General features: G+C 42.6%; 1 protein-coding gene across 2 annotated transcripts in view; it reads right to left on the reverse strand.

Annotated features, from left to right (window-relative positions):
• Positions 1–11,829, reverse strand: part of SPATA6L (spermatogenesis associated 6 like) — a 37,205-nt gene extending 25,376 nt beyond the window's left edge. For both annotated transcript variants that reach the window (XM_040420326.1, XM_040420325.1), the window contains exons 1-5: positions 11,756–11,829; positions 11,424–11,564; positions 11,209–11,346; positions 8,111–8,159; positions 6,641–6,682 (exon numbers count right to left, since the gene is read on the reverse strand). In XM_040420326.1, coding sequence (XP_040276260.1) covers positions 6,641–6,682; positions 8,111–8,159; positions 11,209–11,346; positions 11,424–11,462 — 268 coding nt within the window. In that variant the 5' untranslated portion in view covers positions 11,463–11,564; positions 11,756–11,829. The remainder of the gene's footprint in view (positions 1–6,640; positions 6,683–8,110; positions 8,160–11,208; positions 11,347–11,423; positions 11,565–11,755) is intronic.
• Between the last annotated feature and the right edge of the window lie 82 nt (positions 11,830–11,911).

Consider the following 11,911-nt stretch of genomic DNA (forward strand, 5'->3'; position numbering starts at 1 on the left):
TACTATATACATTGTAACAATCCCAAAATATATAGAAGTGATAATTGTCTAAAGCCTGTATTAAACCAACAGATTATCTTACCAAAGATTGGTTAGATGGCCGTTTACACACAGATCTTTTGTAATACACACCAACTGATTAGACAGATATTGTTCAGATAATCTGTTGGTGTAATACAATCCTAAGCCATGTACACGTTAACAAGAATGATATCAATACGTTATCTCAAGTTTGTCATCTAGAAAGTAAAAATGTAGCTGACGACTGAATAGAAAGCTGAGGAGAGCCTTACATTAGACGAGGCTACTCTGCCACCTTGTGTCTGGATGCGACATGGTCAGTGTGAGCTCAAACAGCATTTATTGTACACTGAAGGGACTTTTAGTGGGAATTCAGAGGGTTATATGGTGCACATTACATCATTGATTGAACCAGAAAATATGTCATCTTAAATGTTTAAAATCTGCTTGAAACTAAAGAGCTCAAAAACAAATGTTCCGCCTACTAATAGTCCATATATGTGGCTCTGGTGATCGGGAGTATTCAGAAAATAATTGAATTTTGCCAAGGCCAAAATTTAGGAACTTGGCGCACAGTCCTATTTAAATGATGATTTTTTAACATCATAATTATTTATTGCATGTTTTAGCAATGTATTATTTCCATATTCTAAGTCTACTTGACGTTTAGCCAGAAGTCATTGGGCGAGATTTATCATCCCCCCGCGCCAGAAAAATGGGGTTAAAAAGTTCTGTTTGCAACTTTTCATTTGTGACTTTTTAAAAAATAGAAGCAAATGCTATTTCTAAGTTGCCCTCGCCAATTTTCCAAAAGGGGGCTTGGCGGGAAGAGGACCATAAATGTAGCCAGATATCTACGGCAGTGGACGAGCCCTGCGCCTTGTCATAAATTAGGAGCATCCTCCGGCAGGGCATGGGATATCAAGACCAGAGCAGAAAGCACTGGTCTTGATAAATCTCCCCCATTGACTCCATTTCTTTCCACGTCTGTATGGAAGTCTACAAAACTAAGGAATATCACATTCAGGCAGGTTCAGGACGAGGGTTAGGCATACACACACTGAATAATTTACAAAGCTGTATTTATGGTTTCTGACCTTGAAATATATTCATTATGGCCCATTCACACAACCGTATGGCCGCCGTGCCTGTGTTGCGGACTGCAAATAGTCTGCAAAACATGGGCACTGGCCGTGAGAACTCCGTATTGTGGTGCAAACCCATTGACTTGAATGAGTCCGTGATCCGCAAGATACGGCAAAAGATAGGACATGCCCTGTCTTTTGTGGTGCGGAGGCGAAGACCCAAAACCCCACAGAATGGCTTTGCCTCCTATCTTTTGCCATATCTTGCGGATCGTGGACCCATTCAGGTCAACACACAGTACAGAGTAATGCACCACAGTACAAAGTTCACATGGCCAACGCCTGTGTTTTGCGGACCCGCTATTTGCGGTCTGCAACACGGGCACTAACAGTGCCCCATATTTACCAGCTACAATGCATCATATAACACATCAAAAATCCCTCCCATACATGACAGCTGAGGCACCCCATATTTCGAGTAGTAGGATTTCCAGCAGTAAAATGTAATCCCTATCTCTATAAGAGTGTATCTCTTTGTGCTGACTGGAACAGAAGGATAATATTTTGTACTTATTTTCAATGGCTTAGTATTAAAAAATACCCCTTACTGAAGGAAGTGTCCTTTTTAACTCAAAAATTATGAAGGGTGTTCACATACTCTTCGTCATGTACATTTGCCCAAGTCAAGTGTGCATTCTGGAGGACATAGGCCCTGATTTATCAAGGCTGGCGTGTGCTACACCGGCCTTGATAGGGCGTGCACTGCCAGAGGAGGCATGTAATATATGACGTGGCGCAGGCATCATCTTAAAGTACCTGCCTCCGCCGGCTCTCCGTGGGCCGGAGTGAAATCTATAGGAGCTCGGAGATCTCAGTCATTATTTATGCCAGTTTCTACTGTAAATAATGATGAATTAGCTGGGGGCTGATGGCCTCACTCTACCCTCGCCATGCCCGTTTTTTTGTAGACTTGGCAAAAGCAGTGTAAAATGTAGCTTGCGACTAGAAATGTAGCAAATGCATGACGTTTCTACTATAAAAAGTGTCTGATCAGCGGGGGCCCCATCGCCAGAATAGAGGAGGCAATCACGCAAGCCCGCCATTCAGCTCTGTGAGACTGCTGAGGCTGCAGCGGTCCACAGTATATGGAATAAGTTGTCTTAATGGTACAGTAGCAAGTCCACATAAAGATGGGCCAATTATGAAAATCTTCTGGTCATTATGACAGCTCTTTTCTAGAAGAAACCTTCTAGTGCCAGGTATGCAAATGATCAACGTTTTCTACATTACCACATTATATTCAATGCATAACCAAAGACAGCAAACAAAATGTATATATATATATATCTATATATATATATATATATATATATATATACACACTCACCTAAAGAATTATTAGGAACACCTGTTTCTATTTCTCATAAATGCAATTATCTAGTCAACCAATCACATGGCAGTTGCTTCAATGCATTTAGGGGGGTGCTCCTGGTCAAGACAATCTCCTGAACTCCAAACTGAATGTCAGAATGGGAAAGAAAGGTGATTTAAGCAATTTTCAGCGTGGCATGGTTGTTGGTGCCAGACGGGCCAGTCTGAGTATTTCACAATCTGCTCAGTTACTGGGATTTTCAAGCACAGCCATTTCTAGGGTTTACAAAGAATGGTGTGAAAAGGGAAAAACATCCAGTATGCGGCAGTCCTGTGGGCAAAAATGCCTTGTGGATGCTAGAGGTCAGAGGAGAATGGGCCGACTGATTCAAGCTGATAGAAGAGCAACATTGACTGAAATAACCACTCGTTACAACCGAGGTATGCAGCAAAGCATTTGTGAAGCCACAACACGCACAACCTTGAGGCCGATGGGCTACAACAGCAGAAGACCCCACCGGGTGCCACTCATCTCCAGTACAAATAGGAAAAAGAGGCTACAATTTGCACGAGCTCACCAAAATTGGACTGTTGAAGACTGGAAAAATGTTGCCTGGTCTGATGAGTCTCGATTTCTGTTGAGACATTCAAATGGTAGAGTCCGAATTTGGCGTAAACAGAATGAGAACATGTATCCATCCTCTGATGGCTACTTCCAGCAGCTCGAATCATTTCAAATTGGTTTCTTGAACATGACAATGAGTTCACTGTACTAAAATGGCCCCCACAGTCACCAGATCTCAACCCAATAGAGCATCTTTGGGATGTGGTGGAACGGGAGCTTCGTGCCCTGGATGTGCATCCCTCAAATCTCCATCAACTGCAAGATGCTATCTTATCAATATGGGCCAACATTTCTAAAGAATGCTATCAGCACCTTGTTGAATCAATGCCACGTAGAATTAAGGCAGTTCTGAAGGCAAAAGGGGGTCCAACACCGTATTAGTATGGTGTTCCTAATAATTCTTTAGATGAGTGTATATATATATATATATATATATATATTTTTTTTTTTTTTTTTTTTTTTTACACTGCTACAACAGAATACATGTGTTTTTTGATCAGTAAAACAAGCCTCCCGGCATGCTCATGAATGTGTAAATGTATGAATGATTCCCAGATGCCACATCACGAAGAAGCATTATGTTCTAAATCTGTGTCTCTGGCTTTTGAACATACGAAAAAAATTAAAGAGGTGTCTCTTTCAAGGTTGCTTTGAAGTAGGTTCAGATAAGCCTCAAGCAGTAGATGAACTAGCATTTTGTACAAAATGGCTTCCTTTAATCCTTTTGATGAAAGACACTTCCACCAGTCAGCTGTAGACATGCTTTAAGAAAACCTACAAATCTTTTGTGAGCACCTAAAGATTGATTACACAAATCAAATACACATGGAAAAAAGAAGAGAAAAATCTCAACCTACATATGCACCGAGAAAGCTGAATGCGTTTCAAAGCCCATAAGAAGCTTTAAATTCACCAATGCAGTTGTGTCTGTTTTGCTAAGACATAGAGGAATATAGGTGTTATAGAGGAGCCACAGTACTAATCTTTGGAGGGCTCTGCATGACCAAGTGTTACATGGATGCAGATTTTGGCAACAATACACTTACAAGAAACGTGGGCTCGCATAGACCTGTCAATCAAGCCAAGCCGGACATGGAAAAGCCATTGGGGGAGCCACCATCATGACTCTTCACCTTGTTCCTACGCTCCCGGCTTGTTCTTAAGCTATGTTTCTCATCTGGCAGTGCTTCAGAATTGAACACCGCTGTTTGTAACCAGAGAGCCTTTTGGTATTCCATGGTTCCTGTGCTTCAGGAGGCATGACTCTCCTCACTGGTTCCCTTTAAGGCAGTTGTCCCTTTTACACTGTAAGATTCCCCAGGTAGGAGATGAGAAGCTTGTGTGAATCACGTATTGTGGTGGGTTACTACTGACTTGTAATAATTTGCGGAACAGTATGTCATTTATTATGATGCATCTATGATCGACTTTGTAGTATGAATTAAAGGGGTTTTCCAGCCTGTAGATACTGATGACTTATCCTCAGGATAGGTCATCCATATCAGATCAGCAAGGGTCTGACACCCCCACCGATCAGCTGTTTTCAGCAGCTACTGGCGCCAAAAAAAAAAACGTGTACAGAGCCAGAAGCAAAAAGGCTCTGTCCACTGTGTAGCGGCTGTGTCGGGTTACCAATCACTTGAATAGAGGTTGAGCTGCAGTACGCTGACATGACCACTTCACAGTGGACACTGGTGGACTGGCCATAGACTCTACAGGGAAAGGTACCAGTGGGCGGATGCCTAGGGAGCTTCTCCTCCTCACAGCTCCCTGCTTAGTACATCATGATCTGATGCTCTCAGCATTAATTAATGCTAGAAGCATCAGGTAATTATCCACCTTGCTGGAGGCCATAGGTCTTCTTCTGAATTCAACCATATCGCCATCCTCAGGATAGTGATACTGTTGAATACTGCAGGGGGCAGCAGTGTTTTGTGCTGTACTGTGGTATTTTTTTGGAGTGGTACTTTGTGTCTCACTAAGGTATTTCTGGTCTGCCTACTTATTTTGCCCTGCCGTCTATCAATTCGGACCCACCTACAACATAAGGGCCACTTTAAGTTTCCAGTCTGCCCCTGACATTGGCCGGGCTTCTAAATCTGGTTTCATCTACTGCTTTGGTTATGGCACTGGTGGCTGCCAAAAATAACTCATTGCTGGGGGTGTCGGGTGTCAGCCTGAGGATTGGTCATCAATATCTACTGGCTGGAAAAACCCTTTAAGGTATGATTATGATTAGAGATGAGCAAAACAAGCTTTAGATGTTACATCCAAATTTGCTTCATTCATAACTTTGGATTAGTACTGTACGGAGATCCATCTCCGTACAGTATTAGAATGTATGGGCTCTGATGAGCTGAAGTCAGTTATTCGCGATGTCACGCGTGACTTCGTAAAATAACTTTGGTGATTGATTTTTAAGATGGAAAACCACTTTAAAACTTGAAACAGACCTCAGCTTCAGTTCCGACTGGTACCACTAGTGCTCAGTGAACTTCTCTTCAGTGCTGCTAGAGTTAATCCTTTCTCCTTGCTCTCTGCCCAGCTGCTGGCTAAGGTGCTGATCAGCCTTCCTATTTAGCTGGGCTGGTTGCTCCACCTCTTTGCCTGAACTTTGGGTGTTCTAGTGTTTGATAGTGATAGTGAAGGTGTGCTTTTTCTGTCTGTCAGCCCAAGTACAAACCCTGCCTGTTTCTCAACTATGATTTTTCGCTGCCTGCCATGACTTCGGATTGCTTTCTAGTATACGCCAGTATGCTGCCTTTCCCATCCTCAGCCTGTCTCCCGACTACACATATTGCCTGACTACTTGGTGCCTCTGATCCCTGTGGGTCAGCTGCCAACTACACCAGGACTACTCCAGGAGGTAGCGGCCTGGTTGGTGCCCTGCAGCGAAGTCCAGATACCTGTATAGGGTTTAAAGGGTGAATACAAGGGTAGTATAAGGATAATAGGCTTAGTTTAAACCCAAAATTGTTAGTTGGCACAAAGGAAGGAAGGAAAAAGGGAATTTGTTGTACTAGTCCTACATAGACAGTCTAAAAAAGTGAAAATGTGGACTATAGAGTTACATAACTGTCCTATACACCTCCTGCCAGCCTTTGGGACATGTCATAATCTGCTCAAAATATAATAACTTAAGGCAGTTGGTGAGTACTGAGAGCTAGGTCTAATGCTGATGAGACAAGTTTTGTACTAAAAGAACTGAAATAATGAAACAGAGCAAGAATATAAGTGGAGACAAGGACTGCAATTTGTCATCCAGTCCAACAACATACCTGACGCTGTACAGGAAACAGCACATCGCTGTAGACGAAAATAAGTGGTCTACAGTTTTTGTGTGAGCTGTGCATTACCAAAATTACAGTAACTTGACTTTTGCAATGCATAATTACCACACATAGAAATATTCACCTATGACAAAATATGCTTTGTGTACTAATAACTTTTATTGTATATACTGTGCATATAAAGCCAGCATTACCCTATGTACATCCTCACATATTGCGACCAGGAGAATTCTAGGGTAAAATCTTACCTAATGCATTGAGTTGTATTAATTCAAAACCAGCAGTGCGCTCTGGAAAATAAGAGAAAGTTTCAGTGGTAAAATACTCCAGGAAAGTAGAAAAATCCAGTATATATCAACAACCAAAAGCAACAGAAATGGTAACAGGTACAGTAACTAAGGTTGCCTAGAAATAAAACTTTCAATTATATCCAATATTAAAATCCACACACATAAATCCTGGACAAGGTTCTCATGGCATGCGGCGGACCGCAAAAACGGAGGCTTTACAATGATACATTTAGAGAATAAATGTACGGCACATATGGCAGATGTCCTGAGGGGTTGTCCCTATTTTATGACTTCTGTTATTAGGGTCTACTAGGGGCACGTTAGTCCAGGGCATAGAAGGTCAACCATATGCTATTCATTCTGATGCATCTTGATTCAAGTCTGGCAGCTACAGAAACGGGTGAGGTTAAAATAGTGAAACCCCATTTTCCCCCTCGTTTTGATACATGCCATGTGTATGTTTGTTGTCAGAGATTTACATGGCACTGGATGTGTAGATAGTAATAATGCATATCATGAAAGGTTATCTTTTATACACAAATTTATTTTTAAAGTTGAAATATACTCTAAGAGGCAGTTTTGTCAAATTTAAAGAGTTTAAAGGGGTCGTCCCACAATCCCTATTTATCACCCATCCATAATATAGGTGGTAAATGTCTGGTTGATCAGGGTCCCACCACTAGGACGCCAACAGTCAGTAAAATGGGGATCCTGTGCCCCCCCATTCTTCGTCATTGTTTGAGAACAGTTAGAAGGAGTTTGAATGGAGAAGTGGTTGAGTGAATGCTAACAAAAGTATGTTCACGGATGGCAGAACACTTTGCGACTGTCTTAGACACGTGAATAGTGTTTGTCAAAATCCATGCACATGCTCCTCAAGCAGCCCCATTGAACAGATTGACTTTCAGTCACAAAGTTTGTCTTACTATTTTTTATGACAATTGTATTGATCATTTAAAAGTATATTGATTGACAGTAATGGAAGTAGTGAATTTTCATAACACCACTGGCACCATCAACATCATAATGTGGCAAAGCATCACCAGCACCAGCCAACACATTGTGCAAGAGAAGATACTCATCAGCCCCTAGCATTAGGATAAGAATGGAGATGTAACCCTTGACAGATCCGCTGGTTGTACTGTATAAGCTCTTCGAATTTCTCAGTTGAGGTCCCAGTCAATGAAGTCCATATCCCCTAATAAGTCATATAGGTAGGGGCAGTGTAGTTGGAGCAACCCTGGTATAGGTACATACAGGTGTGTGTAGTGAACAAAGTAACCCTACTATATGGTTTAGTTTAAATGTACACGTTCTATTTTTGAGGGATTTTTGTCTTCCACGTAAGTACCGCTAGAGAAAATGGAGTGGAAATGCAAAATAATAATTATCGTTTTAATCACAACTCTAGCAGTTAATGTCACTCACTTTCTAGTAATTCTACTACAGTTGCTGGGTCCACTGCCTTTTGAAAAACCTGAAAGTAGAGGAGAACATAAACAAATTAGTTTTAAACAATCTGTGATTAAAGATAAAAAACAGCACAATAAAGTACAATGAATTATTCATTCAAAAAGAGTCACAAATCTGCAGAGGATTCTAGACATACTGCGAATTTTAAAGCGTACCTGAGTTTTCAAAAAAGGTTTGCATAATGGTTGTGCTGCTTTGTACTAGGGCTGCAGCTAACGATTATTTGAATAATCGATTAGTTGTCGATAATTTCTTCGATTAATCGGGAAAAAACACCAAAATGACCAAAAAAGGGGTTTATATGATTTTACTTGAAAAATTATGTTCAAAGGCCATATTGAAACAAATTGTGGATGGCACTGTTATGGGGGATCTGTGGATGGCACTGTTATGGGGGATCTGTGGATGGCACTTATGGAGGGGATCTGTGGATGGCACTGTTATGGGGGATCTGTGGATGGCACTGTTATGGGGGATCTGTGGATGGCACTGTTATGGGGGGGATCTGTGGATGGCACTGTTATGGGGGATCTGTGGATGGCACTGTTATGGGGGATCTGTGGATGGCACTGTTATGGGGGATCTGTGGATGGCACTGTTATGGGGGATCTGTGGATGGCACTATTATGGGGGATCTGTAGATGGCACTGTTATGGAGGGGGAATCTGTGGATGGCACTGTTATGGGGGATCTGTGGATGGCACTGTTATGGGGGATCTGTGGATGGCACTGTTATGGAGGGGATCTGTGGATGGCACTTATGGAGGGGATCTGTGGATGGCACTTATGGAGGGGATCTGTGGATGGCACTTATGGAGGGGATCTGTGGATGGCACTTATGGAGGGGATCTGTGGATGACACTGTTATGGGGGATCTGTGGATGGCACTGTTATGGGGAAATCTGTGGATGGCACTGTTATGGGGAAATCTGTGGATGGCACTATTATGGGGGGATCTGTGGATGGCACTATAATGGGGAGGGGATCTGTGGATGACAATGTTATGGGGAGGGGGACCTGTGGATGACTATGCTATGGGGGATCTATGGATGACACTATATAGCATCTTATGCTATATGTGCCATCCACAGATCTCCCCCATAGCAGTGTCACCCACAGATCCCCCTCCCCATAACAGTGTCATACACAGATCCCCTCCATAACAGTGCCATACACAGATCCCCCTCCCCATAACAGCCCCGGCCCCGCCACTCACAGCAGTATTCCTTAACCGGCAGTAACTTTTACTTTAAATCACCGCATCTTTATTACCTTACAATGAAGCTCCAGTAACAGGTAGAGCGGGCGGTGGCGTAACGTCACTTACTCACATGATGCGCCTGCTCGGCCCACTTTATGAATGAAGCAGGCGGAGCATGCGCGTCACGTGAGTAAGTGACGTTACGCCGCCGCCCGCTCTGCCTGTTATTGGAGCTTAATTGTAAGGTAATAAAGATGCGGTGATCTAAAGTTCAAGGACCCGCAGGCAAAGCGCCTGACCGCCCACTCCATCCCGCATAGCAACGAATCGGCCGATTATTCGATAACGGGATTCGTTGACAACGAATCCCGTTATCGAATATTATCGATAACGTCGATTAATCGTTGAAGCCCTACTTTGTACAATCATAACTGTGAAGGAGCAGGTGTTCTTGGGCTTTCCTAATGTCTTTCTCAGACTAATTATTCCCCTCTTCAGCTGCACAGCTAGATGCATGTCACTCAGAAGCAGGGAGCGTATTCCTTTCTATGAAATCTGCCTGCACTGTACTGCTTTGACGTCCTTTCTCTTACTTCCCAATGTGTTTGTTTTCAGCTCCAGAGCTCACAGAATAGATAAGGAGGGGGAAATCACACTTACAGATGGCTCCTATAATCTTCAAAAGCTGTGGAGAAGCTGTTCTTTTATCAGGCTCAGAATCTCAGCTAGCTCTGACACGCCCACATTTCTTGTATGCCGCCTTCTGAGTCTCTGTTACTAGGGATGGATCTTGCCTGGCAACAGGCAGTGGACTGAAACTTAGGTGGAAGTGAGACCCGTAGTGGCCATTACTTTACAACTTTTTTCAAATAGATGCAGGCAGTGTCGGACTGGGGTTCCTAGGGCCCACCATTAACATTCATTCTGGGGGCCCACTGGACAGCTGCATGCAAATAATACAGAGTTCTCTGGGGAAGGGATGCTGACCAGCTTGTCTCTATACCTAGAAGTCACCTCAACCACCTGATGCATCTATGATAATAAACTGGATAGTTTGATAAATAATCTGCCCAGTTTTATATGAATATAGGCTGGTTAAGGTACTGTGTGAAGTTTATCTGTATATATAGTGCAATCAGTCTACTGCGTTATGAGCCACTTGTGCAGGGGATAAAGGACTAGGGGCCCACCTTGCTCAGGGGCCCACTGGGGGATTCACTTGTTCCCCCGTGGGCCAGTCCGAGCCTGGATTTAGGAATATTTTTTAAATTATGTGATTTAGAAATTCACTAGTTACAACATGCTCTATTAATTAAATGAAATTGTGTGAAAGCACAGTGACTCTTTAAAATCCTTAACATACCCTACGGTCTGTACATCTTCATTTCACACATTGCATTATTCATGTGGATTTTCAGACTACCTCCGCAATATCTATACTTTGGGAAACATGTAATGCATCTCAGAAAATTCTGGGTTGGTCTAGGTTCATGAACATCTCTGATTCTCAGAATGGTAGTTGCTAGTTCTTTTAGGGAACACTACGGAGCTACATCAGTGGTCTACGCAACACATACCACATCTGCCAAACTTAAAATAGACCTGTGATGGCTAACCTCCGGACCGGCACTCCAGCTGTGGTAAAACAACGACTCCCAAGATGTTCTCAGAACTCCATAGAAATGACGGGAGCATGCTGGGAGTCGTAGTTTCTCCACATCTGAAGCGCCGGAGGTTAGCTATCTGTGCAATATATTATGGTAGGCACAGGCCCCCATAAAGGCACATAGCTATGGGGAACAGCTGGTGATAGATGACGCCAGTAAATGTAGATAAATGATGTCCTTCTCACCTTCTCAAACCTCATTTTTTCATGAAACAAGAGTGGGAAAACAGCAGGAAGGCACCTCGTCTCTTTAGACTGGGACAAAATACTGACACTGAGAAATATGTCATCTTTATCCGGCAAGAAGACTCCGGGGCATGTGACCTTAGAGGGAAAGAAATGAGATGCATGATGGCTAGGATATTACCTGGAATATTTAAGGCCAATACATCGACACTTACAGCATGGATCTGGAGCTCCACCACAACTTTCAGAGGCATGTTTCTGTTAAATAGCAGCAAATAATGCTTCAAACTATCAGGCGGGATGTATGGTGCATTGATATTAATGAGCCATTACTAGTAAGGAGCCACACCTCGTATCTGAAAAAAATCACACAAACAATAGAATAATACTCTGTGTATGTATATGTATATATATATATATATATATATATATTCTTTCATTCATGAATACAAATGAGTTAAAGTATGAATGAATAAAGTTTGATGGTCAGTCCATGAGAGATTATGAGTAATGATAGATAGATAGATGAATATAATATGGTACTTACCGTACTAGTGTATCTTTCCTGTCGCTTTCCAGTATCATAGAAGCGTCGCGTCTCCATGGAAACCCAAACAGGCTAATCTTCACGCAGCCGCTCAGACGTCATCATCAGGCGCAGCCCAACGTGCTTTCGTCGCACTTGCAGTGACGTACACCTTGA

Source organism: Bufo bufo, chromosome 2 (genome assembly GCF_905171765.1).
Source record: "Bufo bufo chromosome 2, aBufBuf1.1, whole genome shotgun sequence".
NCBI lineage: Eukaryota > Metazoa > Chordata > Amphibia > Anura > Bufonidae > Bufo > Bufo bufo.